Raw genomic sequence first — 22,545 nt, forward strand, 5'->3', positions numbered from 1 at the left:
AGAGAGAGGATTCGAAAATTTCAGGAAATACATTTACGTAATTTGTGGACGACCCCAGAAAGATTCTAGAAAGGAGCCCTTCGACCCACGGATGAGTAGCGGTGAGTCGGATAGTTCACCCGCAAAATCTGTAAAGTATTAAGAACGAACGTCTTGGACCCAAGCTAACATTATATAGGAAAGCAAAAGGGAAAACCCGTTGGCAAATGGGTTGTTTGGTTACGTAGACGCGATGGGCAGAGAATTTAACAGGAAACACCGGGGCTACAGTGAGACTTCGTGCCGGAGTGAGAGTACGAGAAGCTCGTAGGAAGGAAGGGGTTATGGAGAGGTACAGTGGAAAGGATGGAAAACTGTCCGAATGAATAGGTACCCAAGGCGAGACATCCGCGAACGCAGTGCTCGAGCGATCGTCGGGATTACCGTACAGCCCGCCGCCTTTCGACGCGAGCCGTTAACGTCGAACAATTTACTGAACGGACCTGCGTCGCTGGACCATACGGAAAAGTATTCTACGAAGATCCCGTGTCTACGGATTTAACCCGAGTTTATTTTGAAGCGTGCGCAATTGTGAGTAATTCATTCGATTCGCAATATGTCATGTCCCCAAATGAATATGCGCAATATAGACGTAAAACTAAAATTTAATGATGTAAACAAATAACTGAGAAAGCTATAAAAACGTGAATCAATCAATCAAACATGTATCCGGAGTCGTTATAACGTGTGTTTCTGAGTATGCGGTATAACGTGTATAACTAAGGGAAAAGTTGATATCGCGTACAAGAATAAGCTTCGCTTAAACCCATACTTAGACGATGTGCGTCATGGATTGAACGGAACCGGTCAGATCCAGTACGAAGCACTTCTATAACGCTGAAAAGCGGCAAGGGCACTCTGACAATTCATTGCGAAAAAATTATATCAATTATCCACTGCACTTGTTTGCAGTATTACGAAAAAAACTAAAAGCCTATCTGTATAGTACTGTATACGTTACATAATGAGCTTTATTTACTAACGAACCGCCTTTATAGACATCGTCAGGCTATTGCTGAATTTTTTCACTACGAGATAATTGTATACTACCAATTTTTAAGAAACTTGAACATTATTTTCGTCTTATGGTGTCGACTCTCCTGATTCTTGTTAACCCGTACGCATGATTGAATATTTTCAAATCACATCGAAAAAAATTATTTCTAACGGAAGAAATTCTCGGAAGGGCAATAAGTGGTACATAGGACTAGCTCTACTGGAAATCTATAGGTAAAGAATGTGGCTTCTTTTACTACGGAGATTAAAAGCTGCGTCACTGTAAGATCAAACAGAGAGATATTGTTATAATTACTGAGTGCCTTATTGTTTCGTCAAAGAACACGTCTACCACAGACGTGACACCAACGCTTTCATCGTAAAACTCGACTATATGTATATCGCCTCGATGCATTGATCGAAAGAGATATATGATATACTGCTTACATCAATGAGATGCAATTGCTTTCCAAGGCAGCAAACGATACATTTTTATAAACATTCAGATCTGGCTATATACTATACAGTTGTAGACCCGAAATAGGCAATGCGGATTTATAAACTGCCTTGTTATTTTACGGAAGCGGCCTCGCATTGGTACACATGTTTGGAAAACTTGGGTGCACAAACCTGCGTTCGTGAGTGCGGTTACACGAAGTGAAAATACACTAAAATTGAATTTCAGTAATCCGTTCTTTAGCGATCATGCTTCTCCGCTGAATGATTATTTTTAATCGAAGACTGAACTGTAACGAGAGGCAGTTTTAGCCAGCAGTATATACGGAGAATCCGCTTCGTGTGTAATGGTGAAAATTTTTACGAATCGAGAGATGGCGAATCCTCCCAAGTATCAGGATCACGTTGCGTACTTTGACCTGTATATCTGTCGATTGCATAATGCTCGTCGCTCATCAAATATAAATTTAGCTCGCACAATCTGATTCCCACATTAATCACCCATCGTTACGCAACAGTATTTTTATATAATACAAGACGTTTTCATATTATACGTAATGACATACATTTGCAGTCAAATTTTAGAAAGTAATGCCGGGAGATTTTCTTCAGGGTTAACGATGCAAACGAAGTTACATTTTTTTATACGCAGTATAAGTACCTCGGATATAGCTCCAGTTGCCTACCTATACCGGCAGGGTATCGTCCGCATTGTTAACCTTCAAGGAATCCTTCCGGTATGTCTAAAGATTTAGCTCTTTGACTTGGTGTGTCATTGTAACGTGCATTCGATTTCCAATAACAGAAAAGTGTTTTGTTTGTTGAGAAATTTTCTGACGGCGTATTTTTTTTTTTTTCAACCAACCTCAAAATAATCTCTCGCGCATTTTTTTTTACGCCTATACGCTCTCTTTTAATGACAATAATTACGGCTTGAAAGAATTAAGAAGGGATCCTTTCAGTTGAAAAAATAATTGGATAAGAAAATTTTTTAAAACCTTGTATACCTACCAAAGTTTGCGAATTTTATAATTTTTTTTATAACTGCGAAAATTAACCCACAACGATTTATAAACTAGGGCCTGAGAGGTATGTATATCGCGGCACATCAAAGCACCCAATTTATAGATTTCTACAATTCTTACCCCATAAGCAAGCGCGAGCACGATTTTGCTAAGACCTTTGTTAATTTAAAATAATAGCCATGTCATTTCAATGACATGCCTACTTTCGTACGAAATTTTACGTGACGTATCTCTTTAGGCCACCTAGAAACTACTTAAGCAACTACTGCTGTATTTTCTCTGATATAATAGTAAACGAGTTTTACATGCTTTCTCTTATTATACGTAACGACCGTGCGGAACAGATATGAAGAAGAAGAAGGGAGAGTCGCTGCTCTCTGCTTGATTCCAATTAGAGCCTATCAACCATATTTACACATTCTAAGGTTATATCCATTATGCATAAACGTACAAACAACATTACGAGTATGCATACAAACAGTTTATGGATAATCGAACACGCCATATCCACTTGATTGTGTAAATGTTAAACGTTTCATGGAATCATTTGAGGTAAATCTTCAGTCGTGGTCCCTCTCTCTTTCCCTCCCACTCTTTTCTTTAAATTAAACCCCGGCTGTAATCTGACTCAGTGACAATAACACCGCCATTAAATTTTACTCTATTTTATTCAACATCAATATAATGCATACGCTTTATCTGACAATTAATAGGCCCAAGTGACAACCGGAAGGATCTCTCGTAGTATTTGCGCGATGCCTTTCACTGGCAATTTTCACCATTCGGTCGGCGTAATATCTCACGTCCAGCGGCCTTTCTCGAGGATCGAACCGTTATACAGTTATAATATCCTTGCCTGAGCGATCGACGAACTCGTACCTTGTTCTTTTCTGGCCAGATGTAGTTTCGGATGCAAGTACAGAAAATCGCTGCTGTCATTATACTGCCAATGAGCTGGTATTGATTTGTTTAGGATCTTAGTTTGCCAATTGAGTAAATTTGTGTTTATAGCAGGTGCATATCCAATCGTCATCAATTATTCCTACCTACCTTTACTCAAAGAAGCTACTGCGTCGCAAAGTGCGTGGAATAATAGTAAATGTAAGCACACCAATGGTGAACAGATATTATGTAGAGACGCGTAAAAGCGCTGCACGGTAATGTGGTATATTAAAATTATTATACATGTATAAACCGGTTTCCAAAGGCCATCCGGTGTACTCTGTACCTCATATATGGGGAACAATCACAGCCCAGCTATTATTGACCACACTTGACATTTTCATTAGCGCACGTACCGACTTTTTATTTCCACATGGCACTGTTCAAAAAGAAATTACTTTACGCGCGCTCCACAGACTTGGAGAATTAAACTTTTCACGCAGATGTGTTGCAAGCAAGTACTTTCGCATCTCACGCGACGAATGATTTTCTGCGAGATTAATTACCGCTTCAATTCTCACTGCAGTAAACGTACCGCGATGGATCAGGCGAGTGAAATACAATCGTTCTACAGTGGACGCTCAATTTTCATTACCGGAGCCTCGGGCCTGATGGGTAAGGTCTTACTCGAAAAGCTTCTCTACTGCTGCAGTGATTTGAAATGCATCTACATCCTTCTTCGCCAGAAACGTGGACGCTCGGTGGAAGCTCGTGTCGACGATATGTTCAAACTCCCGGTAAGGCATATTACCTTTCATATCGTGGCTTAGTCGTGGTATCATATTTTCGAAGCGGTGCCATTATTAATGTACAGTATACTGCATTATTGCTTTCTTTGAAATATATATGATATACTAGATTATCCCGTGAAATCTGCACTGTATAACTATGTCCGTATGGACAAATGCGTGTAGGAATATGCCAAAAGTATGTGAGATCATAATTTTTTTTTTTGCACAAATTATGCGATTATTAAATTACGGATAAATGAGGAACATATGCTACGTATTATATGCATGTCTCATATATGATCAAATAAATTTGACGTATTATACTCGCACGGGTATCGAATTTATTTGCGAAATATTGTCTTCAATATATGTATATACATGTGATTGTCACATATATCCATAAATATATATTGCATACATCACATCTATAGAGTGCATAAAAATGGTAAGTTGTGCAAGGGGGCGTTCACTTATTACGCAAGACGTTTTTTGCCTATTTTGGCCCCCTCCCCCCCGTCCCCGCCCCCTTCACGATTAATCAAGAAATCGAAAAGACTTGGGAAGCCCCGGCCCCCCTTGCGCCGGATATCTTACGCAAGATTGAATATTAAATACCTGAAATATTGAAAGTAATCATAAATATCGTACCTTCGCAGCATCCACCCTAGCGTTCATGATAATGTTAATGCTATCGAGAAAACTTATAAGAGTCACAGAGGGTAATACATTAAAAGTAATTCTTGCGTGTGGAGCTGATTTATGATTAAAAATAAAATAAAAATCTCACGGAAGATGTCTTCAGAGTCCCCCTCTTCCCGAAGTAAGACTAAGTAAGAAATGTTGTACTCCCTTCCCCCCCCCCCCCCCCCTCCCAAACCTCGCAAAACATCATACGTAACAAATGACAGGTCCTAACGAGTGCAGCAAGCCGGGAAAACAGTGTTTTTCGCAATGCTTTTCATCACCATGAAAAGGACAAAGTCTGAACAAGAGTTGGCAACCAACTAAATTTTTTTGTTAAACAAATAAGTAAACACGGTAAAACATAATAATTCGTATAAAAAAAGTGATAAGGAGAAAAAAATAAAAGTTTGTTGATAACAATTTAGAATCGATTGATTTCCGATAGAATCGAAAGATCAAATTAATCAGGACTTGGAAATTTTTCATGCACAATGTTTGGTTGCAAAATCCTGTTAGTTTCAGTTTTCATCGTCAAGCTGTTTCCCAGATCATCGCGGGAGTTTGTTGAACAGATCGACGGATCGACAGACAGACCTACATTTCTCTGAAAACCTGCTTTTCGGATTCTAGAGGTTTGAAAATGTAAAGATTCGTTCAAATTAGGAAAAGTGATTTTCGACCGAAACCAATACTCTTGTTATATCACCAAGGGTGATGAAAAGTAATATATGGGCAATATAATCTGAACGAGTATAAGTTGCGGCACGAGCCGATACCGAGTGTTGTAATAACACAAATTATATATTGCATGTCCGCACACGTAACACCAGATTCTTTTTGCAATACTCGCACGGAGAGTTTGATTTGATAATTACGGGAGATGTCACTAACGTTACGTACAGTCAAAGTTAGGCAACTTGCGCTGAATGATACAGTGCGTAAAATTGAATTGTTTGATAGTGCGCATGGTCAGGGTTATTTTTCCGCACTGTTCGGAAATGGGACACTTTAAGCACGCTCCACAGGCTTCAAAAGTCAAACTTTCCAAGCGGAATATCTTTCACGCGAATTGTGCCCGCAGCCAAGACTATCTACACTGATTGTGAGAGGTTGGCATCACTACAGTTCATATTTGGCCTACCGACATGTCACACCGAATAGGCAATATTATTATGTCGAATCACGTACGAAAAAAAATTTTTAATAGATGTTTCACCGTGTCCGAAAATTAAATCCCGCCTTGATGGAAAAAGTAGTGCCGATGGAGGGTGACGTGACACTGGATAACCTTGGGCTGGACGAACAACAACGAAAAACTCTTGCCGAGGAAGTATCGATTGTGTACCATTGCGCGGCTACTCTTCGCCTGGAAGCTAAACTAAAAGATGCCGTCGAAATGAATACGGTACGTGTTACAGGTAGAAACGAAAATTAGTACGCAGCTCTGTTTGCCATCGTTGTATGGTAACATCAACGAAGCAATATTAGATTGTACCTGTCTACGGGACGACAGTGGGACTGCCCACTGGGATACGTGATAGACGATTAATTAGATGAAACAGTGCAAGAGAAATATTAGAAAAGAGATATTCATGGCTGATATTTCAAGGTGGGTACGAGTAGGGTGCTTGAACTCTGCGGGACAATGAAAGGGCTGAAGTGCTTGTTGCACCTTAGTACAGCCTTCTGCCATGTGGACCAGGATGAACTTGGCGAGAGGGTTTACGAAGCGAACGAGGACCCTCGGGACGTAATGCGTATGATACAATGGATGGATGAAGATGCCATTAACCTCGTAACACCAAAGTGCGTTGCTTAATTCTTACTTTTTTCCTTAAACCATACGACATATACATATACGTTGCACTTACGCTGAATGTGTTAGAATGCTTATACATATTATGGTGCTGACATCTCTTTTGAGCCAGTCACTTGGAACGTCTAATTAGTAACTTATGCTGACACGGCGGTAATTGCAGAAACTTTGTAAGCGCAGTGTGTTGGCTAAAAGTACTGCAAGTCCGACAAATTTTTTCCATGTTTAAAAACTGCAAATGTCCAGCCCTCTGTCATTTTTGTATAACGATTTGCATTATGTCCTCCAGTCCTATCTAAAGTATGATTGCGGGAGCCAACGCAAAAGCCGGTTCCAATTTTACATTAATTTCCATGCAGGTTCCCATATCTTGGTACATACAAGTGCAATATGGGGGCCAGTGCCCGAGGGTGCAGCTAGATAGCAATTCCACGTAGAGGGCATTCTTCATCAGTTCAGGCACTTTTTTACGGACCCTCTCAAACATCGCTCACAATTGGCCACGTTTGAGTACTACTTGAAAGCAGTCCCCTTGATTTTTTTCAGATTTTTGAATAAATTCTTTCAGAACAAGACTTTTTTTTCTTTATAATTCGCAATCGGATGAGTCTGGCTAAAAATCTACTAATGCAGAACTCGAATAGTTTTTTTACTAGATATTGCGATGCAATAGCTGGGATTTAATAGAGGAGGCTGTATACTCAATCGGATTAGACTGACCATTGGATTTTTGCATTTATTAGTAAAATGATTTGGGAAAAGTATACTCACGTAAAAGGTGACGCAAACGGTTTTTATATACCGCGATTTGATACTGATTGTGAAACTTTCGAGTAAAAAGTTTCAACTCCATAAAATAGTCGAAACCCACTCATTTCGTATGAAAATTATGGTAGGGAGGAAAAAGTACAATTTGGTCGGGAAAATTTCTCATCATTTTCTCCTACTCAAAACAAACCAGGCAATAAGAATAAAAATGCAAGACGTATTATATTTTATTGTTCACGATCGGTTGAAAATTAGTTCTACGTACGAAGAAATTTTTTGCCAGACCACGACCCGATCCAAGGTATGTGAATTACCTAACAAACTCCAACCCCCAAATGTATAGAATATATGAAAAATAAACTCAGAAACTTCCAAAGTGCGGACACTTACGAATCATATCCGAGGGAGTCTGAAAAAAGTGGCTGAACTAATGACAAAAAAAAGAGAGGGATAGAAAGAGATTCTAGTATTAATATCCTTCAATAACCGGGCACAATGAATAGAATGGTGGTTTATATAAGTGGCAGAACTTGTAGAGAATGCCCCACATATTGATTCTCACTTCATGGTAAGAATTTCAAGTTGGACCGCCCCACATACACACAATTCCCAGGCAGCGAGCTGAATGCAAATACTTTAGATCGGACATGCAATTTCGAATTATCTTGCAATGTGCACTTTATGCATTTTTCAATATTATTCATACTTGTCTTGAACTAGATTAATCGAACCACATCCAAACACATACACGTACTCGAAGAGGCTTGCCGAAACACTGGTCGCCGATGAATACGCAACATTGCCTTGCGCGATCGCCAGACCATCGATTGGTACGTCACAAATGGTCATATAATTCTCTGTGTATTCCGAGTATGTTAATCGCCAGCAGAAAGTTTGCTTTGGTCGTATACCTCCAGGTGCCTACTCATAGTATTTAACCCAAGCGCAAAGTCACCTCGGTTTGCTCGATCTCTCGCTTCACGATTCACTCTTGGATAACATATAGAACTTTATACCCGAATATCGAACTAATAACAATTATTGTCAGTCAGAAATGACTTGGCGTAAATGGCAAGCTACGATTTTCCAGTTGAAAATCCTTACTTCTCCAAGCTCCAACGTGTTCATTAATTCTTCTCAGTGATGTAACGAGTAAAACAAACGCTGTGGTTACGTCATCGCATCTTCGTGTACAGCCTATTTTTCGAAACTGTGTATGATATTCGGGGAGTACATACTCTACCGAATTAGGCATACCTGATGATGGTTAAATTACTCGTATTTTAGGATTCCGTGCCTCATGAGGAAAAAACGGAACCCTTAAGGATCGCTTTGTTGTCCGTCCGTTTGTCAAACTCACTCGTCAAAACCCATAGGGTACTTTCCGTTGAACTATAATCACGAAATTTGGAGAGAAGCAGTAAGCAAGACGGAGAAGCAAGGGTAATCAAGTTTGTACGGAACCTTACGGCGCGAATCCTACTCGCACTTGTCTGGTTTTTTTTTTCTCGCTGAATCCTTATGGTGTATAATGAGACGGAATGAAATATGAAAAAATCGACATGAAAAATCAGATTTCAAAGTATTAACTCGGACTCACTTCGGTCTTGTCAAAACGCTTTCATAGGCAGCGCAATCCAATGTATATGTCGAGAGTTTTTTTAAGCTTCCGCTCGCTGCTCATCGCTACCGGATAGGTAACCGAAGTTACATTTTAAATCCGTATTGCGATATCTGAAAAGGTCTGATTAAGTACTTTACATGAACAACGTCCGTAAAATGGAGACATCTTCACAGAAATGATAGAACTGACCCAAAATGTAGCTTCGGTTCCCTACCTACTGGACGTGAGCGCCGAGCTTCTCACTGTCAGAAAACTCCCGGTAAAAGCTTCTTATTGCTGTACAAACCATCAGGTGATACTATGTGCAAACAGAGAAAGCCTTGCTCACTCCTCAAACATAAGTCTGAAATCGGATGCACGTACTACCCGTGCGTAGTTCCAGGCACAAGACCATATATCTCAATTGATCGTGCGGGTATCAAATATAATCGGCTCTAAAGAGGATCACCTGGAGGCAATAGTATGATGGGGCAATTTTCGCGGGCTAGAACTTCTTGACCAAGTAATTCTTTAACGGTTAACAAAAAACATGGATAACGATATGAACCATAGCGTCAGCTCTGACTCATATTGATTGAACGCAATGCATTCGATAAGAATATTGCTTTGAAATACGTAATCTCAAAGAGTTGTGCGAAAGGTGTTCTTATTCGTTTGCAGGATATTCTGCAAAATTTGGCACCCCCGTTTCCCTTCACGTGCCCGACTCGTAATTTGGACTCATTGATCTTTTACTTATTTTCAGTAACCCCAGCATGGAAAGAACCGCTACCTGGGTGGGTGGACAGCCTTAACGGACCCGTGGGACTCATCGTAGCTGGCAGCAAAGGTGTCCTACGGTCAATGCACTGCAACGGCAACTATCACGCAGAAGTTGTCCCCGTTGATTTGGCAATAAATGCCCTCATAGTCATCTCTGTAAAAATCGGTACAGCAAAAGAAAAGTGAGTCGATTCTTGGCAATATTTATTGCCCCAAGTTGTAATAAATAATCGGGACGTTAGGAGTACAGCGTAGTTTCCCGCAATAGTTTATAACCCCATTCCGAGAGACCGTAAAACAAACGCGTTGAGATTGCCAGTTAGGGAAGGGAGTTTCAAGTTCTCTGATCGTATGAAACAGCTGACATGGCGATTACATGCGGCACGATCGACGTGACTTCAATATTCACTTGTGCAGGCTTACGCACACCTTATGCCTAGATGTGGATACAGAGTATTTGTAATCTCACCATTTAAACAGGCCGAAGAAAATACCTGTTTACAACATCACCCAAAGTGGGGTAGTGCCAATCACTTGGGGTGAAGTCCTTGAGAAAGGAAAGAAGATTGCGCGTGAGTATCCCTTTGACGGAGCTATCTGGTATCCGGACGGTGACATACGGAGCAGCAAGTTTGTACACGAACTCTTCGTCTTCTTCTTCCACCTGATTCCTGCCTATTTCATCGATTTTCTAATGCTGTTATTCCGACAGAAGCGTTTGTAAGTGTACCAATCGTTTCCATTATCTTTTAAAATAGAAAAGGCTACTATCTCATCATCTACCTACATCTACATCTTAGACTACACAATGACAAGTACCCGCGTGTAAATAATAACACCCCACTTCCACACATAGCCCGCATAACCAAGTCTATGCCCGAGTTAACTAAGTCTATGCCTTAATTCATGTATCAAGTCTATGACGCAAACATTTTGAAGTAGTTCACTGACTTGTACGTTACGGAGTGAGTCGTAATAAACTCAGAGTAGACCGGCTTATACCCATATTCACAACCACGTATCCTCCTTCTGCAGCTTTCGAAAAGCGCATGAGAAAAGTGTGCAGTTTTGGTTATTGCAGTTATTCCATTTCACGCACTTGTTGCGAAAAATACTATGTTGGTCCATGCAACACGAAATTGGTTTGTTCGGTGAACTACATTTTTGCGGTTGAATAATGTCTTGACGTGGGATTTATTGTTGGAGCCGAAACAAATTATCGCAATAGGGACATACAAATATAGCACGAGTGACCATAACGAAAAGAAATAGCAATACGTTCTAAATTTTCGGCAGGTTACAGCTACAAAACTCTTATTCATTTCGCACCCAAGACCATATTTTTCGATTATGGTAAAAAATACAAATAGATAAAGACTGCTTAGCTACCACAAGTACCTTCTTGGCGTTTGTAGAATGTCGCACGAGTCACCCAGCTAATTCTAATTGTAAGTCAAAACGTTCCTGGTTATAATCACACTGCGGAAACAAGAACACTGATTCTAAAATGTAAAAATAATAAGATAACTTCTCCTCTTGGTTCTGCGAACGAAATTTTAGTGTTCCGCAAAGAAGTGTAGTTCCTGAAACGTTCATCGATAATTTTTCAAAAATGACCATAGCATTTGCGAACAGACAGCTGTAGTGACTGCGCGAAGATAACGAGATGTCTCGTTCCTTCTGGCAGCTTGAAGGCATTTCTTTTCACAGATTGTGCAAAAGACTTTCAACCTTACAAACAGTTCAAACGCCGCGTACATTAGGTAATATGCCCTGGTTAATAATCACGAACCTCCGTCCGCAGCATGGTCCGCATTCAAAGACGTATCTCCGACGGCCTCGAGGTTCTCCAGTATTTTACGACACGCGAATGGATATTCCACAACACCAATCTGATCAACCTTTCAAACGAGATGAGTCCAAAGGACAAGGAGTTATTCCCAATAGATTTTTATAACGTCGAACAAGTTACCTACATGACCGATGTTGTCCTGGGTGCAAGGCAGTACTGTATGAAAGAAAAACTTGACACGCTTCCCAGGGCGCGGCGGCATCTTAAAATGTAAGAATTACACAAATACCAGGCTTATCTTGCAAACTGTTCACTGCCGCATCTAAATCTCGTAATTTCATTTAATCATACACGGTTTCATTAATTTCGTCATGATTGCAGGTTGTACGTGATTCATATCACCGCGGTCTACGCCTTTTACTTCGGAATTATTTATTACGTATGCAAGAATTTTGAGACAGCCAGATTCTGCCTTGACTTTGTCACGGAAGGCTTGAAAAGTGTCCCGATTATCGGAGGATTGATCGAGAGGGTGCATTAGAAAAAATGATACTTATATTCCCGTTAACAGAATGCGTCGGCCTACCGCATGCCTACGCAGAGGGTTTGCAACGTAAACCCAACTAACCGAAACGACCGAATCGATTGCTCAACCGGTATATTAACTACTCGATTAAGCACCAAGTTGAAGTGGAATGGCTTTAGTTGAACTGGACAACTAATCCCCAACAGAAGAAAAGCAATTCTATATTTCCGGGAAAACTTGTCTCGCGCGGTACTGAAGTTCACGTGATTAACTAATGGTAACAGTTTTTTAAACTTAACATGACGTGCTCGATACAAGCCCTGCAACTTGGTTCTAGATGTAAATTTTCAATATGGCATTACGAATTATTCAATTCGTGTTTCTCTTAGCAGTGGTGTAACGAATGTAGAAAAATACGGCAATGCAGTCGAATATACATATTATGAGGAAATCGGAGAGTGAAACAGGTTATTTTTTTTTTTTTTATTATTATTACTATGGTTATTATTGTTGGTGTACAATTGATTGCATGAGTAAAAAATTCCATCCGAGGAGAAACAATCTACTCAAAAAGATGAATACAATTAACCAACGCTTCGTGTTAATAGGATTATAGATTTCTGTGGTGTTTTTTCTACCTGTATTCTTGAGTTTTTACAATACATATCTATAACATACCCTTGATGTGCTCTTATTACGTCAGTAATTAACTATCGTGGTATACCTAGCGTAACCTTTGACCGATCTTGTTCTACGACATAGTATTACCGTTTCTGAAAACTACAAACTCCGTCTCCCCTATCGCCTGTCATCCCGCACGGTCCACCAGAACCGGGGTTGCATAAATTAACGCGACGGGCAACGAGAGTTGACCTGCATTTGATTCAATTCTGCCGCGGCGCGGCGGCGTAGAAATCACATAGGAATTACAAAGTGGATGGAAAAGTAAAGAAGCGAATTGCAGTACGTCGTCAGAAACGAAATGCTCATGATTTTCAAAATACGTTACTGGCATAAATATTTCCTACATGCGAGTGAACGGACGTGGATGCCAAAGGCGCGGCTTTGTTACAATGTCGGTGGATGGCGCTGTGTACGCCTCCTTTGAGGACACACGTATTGATTCACCCCGCACACTCTGGAACGGCCAGGTATAACCTGTACGAGTGTAAGCGTCCTCCATTCAAAGCTAGCCTAATAAAACCAGGGAGCTCTGCCGTTTGACTGAAATATGCCGATTCCTCCTTCATGCGATCCAGTAAATATGGATAATTGGGGCGAGGTTTAACTCACCCGCGTGAATCGTCCTAGGAATAGCCGGCACCGCCTGCGGGGTCAAATATTTGAGACAATTAGTAGAAATAATTTATGTATGCGGTGTTGTCAGTTTTCGCATCAACTCCATTGCAAAATGTGATACATTGGCACATATCTGCAACCTATCGTAATAATACTGCATAGCAGTTTGAAAGATTTATTCGATCCAGATCATTTCTGCATAGAATCCCCCTTGGAGGTATTTTATACTTATCTTGGTTGTTTAGTTTGAGTCGTTTTCACGACAGTGCTTGAATGCGAAAGGGACCGGCCGCCGTTGAGCAGAGTAATTAACGGGTGACCTCGCCAAAAGGTGTTTTGTATGACAACAACTTTGGGCAGTCAGAGTTATAAGCTAAACGAAGGGCTATGGATTGTGTCTGATTAGGCAGCGTGGCTCGTAACGCGTTCCAATTTCTCTCGAGAATGGTCGTAGCCAGAACTAGTATCTAATTCCAACGGGTGTTCCGATAAGGAAATCGGATCGATACTCAGGTAAGTATTGGCACTTGAGTGATGATGGTCACTTGCTTTTCACCCATCATTGACTCTGAGTTCATCCGAACAACAATGCAATTTCTAAGGCCACAAGAGACTGCCGCGTAGTAGTCAAGGCTGTGAATATGACAGAGCTGGTTGAAAAAATGGTAAATAAGAGTACTACACAGGTGCGTACAACCTCCTAAGATTTTACCACGATTCAACCAAAAGCAAAGGGGATTCAAAGGGTGGACAATCTGCAAGCGCACGGCAACGGTCACGAGGATGGTGTGAAATCGTTTATCGCGGTATCCACGTATGGCATATATGCAGGTAAGGTGCGCGATCGAGTACTCGGTGGTAATTAAGTCGGCAGGGGTCGTGGGGCGTTTGCAAATTGTAGGCCAGGCGACAGGCGGCGGCGCGTCGGTGGCGCGGGGAAAATTGTTTCCTCAACAGCGAGAACGCGGGCAGTACGTCGCGAAACCCCTGGTTCTTCGCCTCGCGGCACGGGTGAAAATTGGAAAGGTGGGCCGATAGCCAAATCGTAGAACATCTGGAGAGTAATAGTTCCACTATTACGTATAAATCCGCAACACAATCGTCGTATCCGCGCGATCAGTGGAAACTGTTCGCACCTGTACTACGGAGTTATAAACATCAAACAATATCGGTCTCCTCAACGAATTCCAGTTAGGATGCGAGTTTTGTAATAACGGCATGCCAATAGGACGTTCAGAGTCCTGCTAATATGCCAGACCTTGATTCATAAAATTTATTCGGTGTCTTTAGTCCGGTCGACTACATAATTGTTGAACATAACGCGGCCATTTGATAAGCGCCCATTCTGCGTTATGAGCGAGGCGGTGATAAATATCTCTGTTAATTACAGAGAGATTACCGATCATTGATAAATAGTAACAGGAATCCAATCGCCAAACTATCCGCCATGTCACTCGTGGTGAGCATTAAGAACGTCCAAGCTCTCAAGTTCAAGGGAGAAAAGTTCGTCAAGATCGACTTCAGAGGTATGCGATAACACAATCTGAATTTTAGTCGGATTTCTTAAACATCGATTAACGCACCGCACCCGCGACCCCTTAAGACTCAACAATCGCGTTGAATAGACTTTGTCGACCGTCATGTTTCAATATAACGCATGTGCATAAGTATGTAGCACAGCACGTGACATCTGACTGATGGAAAATATTTTATGTTTATTTTTTTCGTAGCCAACATTACAAGAATCCCAGAGAAATTCACTGCAATTAAGATAGCCATAGAATGTATACGTTGGTATAATTGTACTGTAATTGTTAATACGATACTCGGTGATGCGTTACCCGGATAGACGTGTCTGACTCTCTCTGCCGTCTCATTGTCAGACATGTGTCGATTACAGATTGCGGTAACTCTAAATGGTACCATGCAAGGCGCAAAATGTACCGTAAGTAGTTTCAAACCGATTTTGAAGAGCACGATTCAATTCGCTCTAACTGCAAGTATAAGCCGCGTAATAATGTCTCCCGGCCATAGGTATAATAAATCGCATCAGCAATGACACCGCAGCTTGATAGTTCATATTACTCACAATCAGTCATCGAAATCTCGGTCCATCGTCATTGAATGAAACCTCTCCGTATATGTACTGAGAAAAAAATTTGTTCGAACTAATCTAAACGGCGATTACGGGCTAGGAAACGCAGATTTAGTTACTTCAACTGGATATCAGTTAACTTGATTATGTCTTTTATCGCCCCTTGGATCTGCTACGAAATATTCAATTGTGTTAACTGATATTCAGTATGTCTAATAAAAATCTGCATCTCCTCACCCGTAACTGCCGTTCCGATTGGTTCAACCAGAATTTTTTCTCAGATAAACACACGAGTAACAGGGCATGTGTAAGCCTTGATCCGATGGACTCGGTGACCGGGTTCTTTCCGCAAACGGTATTAGTCGAGAGTGTTATTATAACTCATAGTCAGTTCGTGATAGCTCGGTTCGATTTCTAGTTGTGCTTGTAAAAGAATACGTTCAGTCTTTTCGTTAATCATATTCGAGATATATGCCCCAGTTGAGTGAAATATTTTGGGCTTATTCTGGGAATGTTTCCTCTGCACTGAGAGAAAAAGGTCGTTGAATCTGGAAAAAAAAAAAAAAAAAAACATCGTTTCGACTAACCAAATAAGGCGTTTACGGGCAGCGAAACGAATATTCGGTTATTGCAAGGATTGATAACATGCACGAACTACATAAAACATACATCTGTCGACTAAATTATTATCCAGCACAAATACGAGGATGTACAGTGAACGAAATATTGAGTTGAACGACCTGTGTTATACCGGTGGTACGGAAATCATTTTATTAATGTGAATATCCTAATTTTTTATCCGACAAGTGCTTGTTCAAAGCAAGATCATGTTTCGTTGGTTTAAAAAAATCTCAGTTAACGGAACTGAATATTTAGTTGGAAACGTCACAGCTTGGTACAAGCAACTGAACATTCAGTTCAGTGTAGTGTTCCAACCATTGATTCAAACAAATTATTTGTTGGCTGCAGTCTCGTATCGTTCGGATCACCAATTAATGCTCAGGTACCAAAGTAAGATAATGTTTTGTTAGAATCATACATCATACATCATACATAGTATTAAAGTTCGAAACCAAATTTTGTACGTTCGGATGTTCAGAAAGTGACGTCACCCAAAATTTTTTCTCTCTTAACGTCATCGATCTATAGTAATCGACGACGACGAAAATCAGCTGACCGAATTCATCAGTCCGGAAACAACCGCGCATCGTAAATGGTCAAAAATGACATCTAGCATCATTTTACACTATTAAAAGCTAAAAAAAAAACATTTGTATACTTTTTGCGAAAAAATACAAATAAAAAAAATGGAAATAACGAGAAAAAACTTTTTTTTAATTATGTTTAGAGTAAATTTTATTACTAACGTTAATTTAAAAAGTAATTATTACACATATTTTATTTACTTGAAAAAAAAAAATTCCATTTTTCACGGGTACCCCATTTTGCCCGCAAAAATAAAAAATTTTTTCTTACTGGAAATTGAAAATTGACATTATTTACGTTGTTTCCAACTAAAAAAAAAAGAAAATTCAACATATTTCCGTTCACAAAATTTTACTATTTCCTTAAGTACCCCGTTTTGCCCCCCCGCCCCTATATCACGACACATACGAGCAGAATTATCAGGTAGTGAGTTATGTTTTAACATTCTACGAATGTACGCTAAACTGATGACAGTAAGGCTTTATCCAAACGAGTACACAAATCAGCTGTACTAGGCATCCCAACCTTATAGCAGCTTACTCAACTGAGTTAATGATCGTACGTTGAAGTGGAAATGAAAAAACTGAGTTAATGATCGTAGTGAGCGCATAAGCACATCTTGAATTGTGTGTTTGCACGTATGTTGTTATAATGTTATTCATGAACATTTACTACCGATTGAACAATCCTCATCTGGTGAAACACTGACAACGAGTAAGCGAGCGTAGCGAGGGCATGACCACCAAAACCAGCTACGCTATTATAGGCATCCGACCCCGAGCGAGCTTCAGCAAGCGAGGGTTTTAAAGCTACGTTATTATGAACTTCGATTGACAAGACTGAATGGAATGAAAGAAAGTCCTAAAATCATTTGGAATGGTTCCGATCGAAAATAAAATTGAAATTTTCAGCCTAATTACGGCAGTTGGTAGATTCTTCGGTAACGCAAATAACATATAATTGTTCGCAAGTCGGATACAACGCAATTTTTTAAGTTCCCTATTAAACGCCGCATGATTTTGTTCGGGATTCAAACCGGGAACCACTTGCAAATGAATACCTGTCATCCTATATACCTAGTCGCACATCTGTACCTACTACGTCAAACTATCGCACGGATTTCGTGTTAACTTTTGCTCACTTAGATGACAAGATATATTTATCTTATTGTCAGTAATACGAAGCTATTGCCAGGTGACATGAAGAGATTTGCTACAAATATTCAAGAATTTCGTTAGTATTTACAACAATTTGACAGCAGTGATAAAGCCGATGAAATAGTTGAGTTAACGAATGAAATGCTCCCAATCAACAAAATATTTATTCGATGCAAATATGTCGTTTACATAATTGGTCCAACACACTGAAAACTGGGATATTATTACCTTTATGTTTTTCCAGCTACTTTACACGTTGGACTTATGTGGCTTTATTTTTTTTTTTTTTTTACCAACAAAATATTCAAAAGCATCTTAATTTATTAGCCTATTCGTGATTGTGTATAGATTAATTGGACTATTTGTATGGAAATAGGTTTGTTCTTGTTTCGACTGACGCATACATTTAAATCAACAAAAGTATTTGCAGCCAGTCGAATTATATTCAATGACTTGAATCAACGGAACAAGCAGTACTTACAAGATGCAGGTTTTTTTTATGGGTTGTGAAACTTACTTTGTTTCTACCAATCATCAAAAGCTCCTGACGGAAGACACACTTAGTTCACACAACCATACCTATTCAACACTGTATAAGTTTGAATGGAAAGCATAAAAATCACTTAGTTTGACGAAATCGACTTGTTTACTAAATCAAATTTAGGGGTTAACACGAGAGAATCAAATTTTATTTCGTGGAATGCTAAATTCTTTGACGACAAAAAAATATATAGTCGAAGCCATCGCACGCATTCAACCGCAGATACCCCTGTCTTTAGCCGAATCATTGAGTTGACATCACTGAATATTTTTTTTAGACATATCAAATTTTCGATTAAAACAACCGCACATTTTAAGCAACTCTTATGGTTAATTTTGACTGACAGAATGATTGAAGCAACAATTTTACATCCAACTAAATCGATTCGGTTGATTTAACGACTTTTTTCTCTCCATGTCCAAGGTCTCAGAAATATTTGGGACATGCTTCAAGTCGGAACTATGCATGATTATATTTCAATCGGTGGTGAACATTCACCCGGGTACATTCGAAAGGTCAATTTGCGAGGGAAGGTCAGAGTGCCGATGCAGTGAGCGTATCATATCTTACAGTATTAAAACTTTGCGAAACGATAGGGGAATGGCCCACTGGCACACGTTCCCGTTGCACACGAAAAACCTGACGTAAGGAGAGTTTAATTCCTGATCATATATTTTCTTACCACCGGTCAACATTCAAGTAACTTTGAGCAAATTCCTTGCCAAAGCGACCAACGTCCGTCTCTTACCTTTTCCGATTTCCTCGACGATATTTTGTAGAACTCGGTCGAACAAAATAAATACCGAATTCTTTGTCATTCTTATTTCTTGGATTTCAGGTGCGACACACTGTTCTCGAAGTCTCGACGAAAACGGAGATCTCATTGTCGTAGATCAGGTAACGTGGCAAAATTCATCATATTATCACCATTTTAAGTCAGCGCTTCGGTTATATAGTTATATGTATAGGTGTATGATCTGCAAAGCATCAGATATCCCATTTACACCAAAGAGTCAAGTGTCACGGCGGTCACGCATCGCCCCTAAAGTATTGTCTCGGTCATCCTTCCGTGTGCCTCTGTACCAGTACTAGCACCCCCGCCTTCCTCGCGTACCGCCCATATGGCTGTCCGGTCGATCAGCCGAGCACGTTACAACATATTATGTATATACTTATACGCATTCATACGTTTAACAAATACTGGCTATACTGGTCATGAAAAATGAGGCTATTTAAGAAAATGCGAGAGAACGATCTATTTTGCGGTGTATCTTACGAAATCGGTGAAGAAAGGCTCGTGAAGTGTGTGAAGGACAGGACTGCTTTATCTGTGGTTATTACAGTTACCTACTGCCACTGTTCCTGTAGTTATACATATAATACAGGCGAAATAGCCTGTTGTTCGCGTATCTCGCGATATTGCCCGTTCCTCACGCATTTCGTGTGATACACCGTTCTTCGCGCGTTTAGCGAAATCAACCGTTTACCCCGCATATCCTGATACAGACCATCTTTGTAGCTAATATTATAGACGATATGCACGAACGTATTCGTAAGTATATGTAATGTATGACGTATGTATGATATACGCACGTGTGCTCGTTAATACGGGTATGGAGGCAGGGACATGCCTAAGTATATTATGTACGTTTCAAATTCTCCGTATTACTGATCCTCCCTGCTAGTTAAATGTTCCATATTTCATGATCCATTGTAATTGCGAAAGGCATACGCAAAGTTTCGATTTGGAAAGTTACGCGTTTGATCGTCACTACTCCCCAGTTTGATCCTCAGCGAGATTTTTGGATAGCGACAGTTTATAAAAACGGTTTTTACGCAATTGATAAAAAAAAAAAAAAAAAAAAAAAATGGGTGCGTGTACTTATGTACGCGCGTGAGAAGTTACACTTCTTTGGCATCATTAAAAAATACACAACATGTCAAAATCTTCTGTCACACAATGATAAAGAAAAGAAGTATGTAATAAAAAACAATAAAACAAATAACGGATGTCTTACATTATATTTAAATAATCTATTAAATTTTTGTCACGAACTTTTTATTAAATGTTCTATTAAATTTATTTCTTTATTTTGTAAATATTAAAAAATCAATAATAAATATTCAACATCGATAATTTAATAATATTTAATATTAATTATATTAAATAATGATATTTTAATTTATATCAATAAATAATACATACGGATAACTAACCTCAATTATATTGGAGCACTTGAAAAAGTATTTTAGCACAATTTTTTTCACTAATATTCACAAATTTTTCGAGACTTAATGAATTCGGTTGAGTGGGCAACTTCATCCTGTTAATTTCGTGTTACAATTTTGTGTTACAGTGATGCGCGCGCATCTTGAAATTTCACTCTCATCAGTTTTTCATAACGCGCCTAAAGAAGTATAACTTCAATAAAAATTTGACGAAATGATAGAAGCTTGAATACGGCTAGCCACGTAGCCTGGACACAGGCTGACAGCAAATACAAACAGATAGAATTCAACTGGTTGTACCTATTTCTATTCGGGTTACAGCAGTCTTGTAGACCTTGAAACGTGTGAAAATCATAAAGATAATAACGTGAAAATACACCCTGTTCCATGGGATCTTATTTTATTGATACAAATTACGCGTGTGACTTGATCGCTGTACTCTCAGGAAAATGCAGAATAGCAATATTTATTCGTAATCGTGAAACCAGAAAACTTGCATTATACTCACAGTCTTCTCCGGGGTCTGACATGAACGCGCGGCATACCATAATTTTGTACGAGCTTTATTACGACGGTGCTTCGATTGAACAGGTTATGGAATAGGAGCGGTGAATACAAATGGAACAAAAAAAAGTAATCTAACGACAAATCAACTGGTTTTATGAGTCAACAAGCAAGGATGTCCATCCCTTGAAAATACTGCGCGTGAAATGCCCATAAAAACTTTGATAATAATTTCACGGTACAGAGCAAATCGTTTTCGGAAATATACGCTGACCCACAATTAACAGACTATCTATCTACAGCACAAATCCATTCGGCGGTCTTAGGTGCCGATATGAAGTGGTGGGGTTGATATAAAGAAGGAAACGAACAGGAGTTTCGTTCCAATTTAATGGTCATTTGAACGCCCTGGCGGCATTCATATGTGAACACTGAAACAGTTTTGAATCAACCACGCTACTGCAGGACTATGAGTCTTAAATTGAATTTCTGAGTTTCAGAGTTTCACTTGGAATTTGGGAAGGCCGGTGGAGGAGTCGGAGACGCTTCAGCTGACTGTTGTATCCCGAGGGATTTTGCGCAGTGAAAAAACAGTCGCGAAATACGGTTTAATTCTTCAGACTGTCATTCAAGAAGGGAGGATTCTAATCAGCGATTCACTGGTTGATCTAAGCAACCGGCCACTTCCGGTAAAATCAACAGTTCAAGACTGAAAGTTGTACGAAATATCGCCAGGGGTAATGTAGGCTAGCTTGCGCTTCTCGACAAGCGCAGTACAGCGACCATACTTGCTCATGAATTAAGGGACACGTACAGGGAAGAGCCGAACAAAGTGGGCCCCCTGCAAAATTTTTCAAAAATCATACAAGTTTCCTTATTTGTTTGTCTTCTTTTGTAATGTCTAGTTAATAATTTAGTAATTTTCATAATATTCAATGATTAAATGGCAAAATATTCCATGGCAAGTAAATAAGGAAATTTAAAAATTTTCTTAATATTTAGTTAATTTCATCGTTGAAGCCTTTTCAGAAAAGTACATAAAGAAATTCATCATTTTGTGTAATTTTGGTGGAATACTAAAAATTTTAAGGGCCACCTTCCCCGCTATTTTCGGACGCATCAAATAAACGCGAGTCATCAGTCAGACTTCTATTTTTTTGGTAAAAATTGAATTAAGATCCATCGACTCAGATGCCCATTTGGAGCCTTGCTTCCTTGATGAGCCCACTTTGTCCTCCGCGCCCGTATACCTTCAAATTAAAATCTGGCCAGCAATATCAGGTGGTGTTGTTGTCGGTATGAAATCGCTGTTCCTTCCGATTAAGAAGCTTTCCTGCTGCGCTTATCTATGCG

At 39.7% G+C, this 22,545-nt stretch overlaps 2 protein-coding genes across 9 annotated transcripts in view; both read left to right on the forward strand.

The window, feature by feature from the left end:
• The first annotated feature begins 379 nt into the window (after positions 1-379).
• LOC124176426 (putative fatty acyl-CoA reductase CG5065) lies at positions 380-12,838 on the forward strand. 5 transcript variants are annotated; one of them, XM_046557712.1, is made up of 10 exons: positions 3,825-3,912; positions 3,985-4,195; positions 6,081-6,278; positions 6,483-6,679; positions 8,178-8,287; positions 9,827-10,025; positions 10,324-10,563; positions 11,648-11,905; positions 12,017-12,019; positions 12,207-12,838. In XM_046557712.1, the coding sequence occupies exons 1-10, from the start codon at positions 3,902-3,904 to the stop codon at positions 12,250-12,252; spliced, it is 1,473 nt and encodes a 490-aa protein (XP_046413668.1). In that variant the 5' UTR covers positions 3,825-3,901; the 3' UTR covers positions 12,253-12,838. The 5 variants fall into 5 exon arrangements, with proteins under 5 accessions (XP_046413667.1, XP_046413669.1, XP_046413668.1 ...); XM_046557711.1 differs by lacking the exon at positions 3,825-3,912 and adding an exon at positions 380-570 and having other exon boundaries at positions 12,017-12,838; XM_046557710.1 differs by having other exon boundaries at positions 3,832-3,912; positions 12,017-12,838.
• Positions 12,839-14,426: 1,588 nt separating this feature from the next.
• LOC124176424 (otoferlin-like) overlaps positions 14,427-22,545 on the forward strand; it is a 37,826-nt gene continuing 29,707 nt past the window's right edge. For 2 of the 4 annotated variants that reach the window (XM_046557704.1, XM_046557702.1), the window contains exons 1-2: positions 14,882-14,986; positions 21,693-21,881. Coding sequence is in view for 1 of the 4 variants with exons in the window: in XM_046557701.1 (XP_046413657.1) it covers positions 14,908-14,986; positions 19,298-19,356; positions 21,693-21,881 (327 nt within the window). In the remaining 3 variants the exon portion in view is untranslated. The other 2 variants (XM_046557701.1, XM_046557705.1) reach the window with 2 other exon arrangements.

The sequence above is a fragment of the Neodiprion fabricii genome, chromosome 2 (genome assembly GCF_021155785.1).
Source record: "Neodiprion fabricii isolate iyNeoFabr1 chromosome 2, iyNeoFabr1.1, whole genome shotgun sequence".
NCBI lineage: Eukaryota > Metazoa > Arthropoda > Insecta > Hymenoptera > Diprionidae > Neodiprion > Neodiprion fabricii.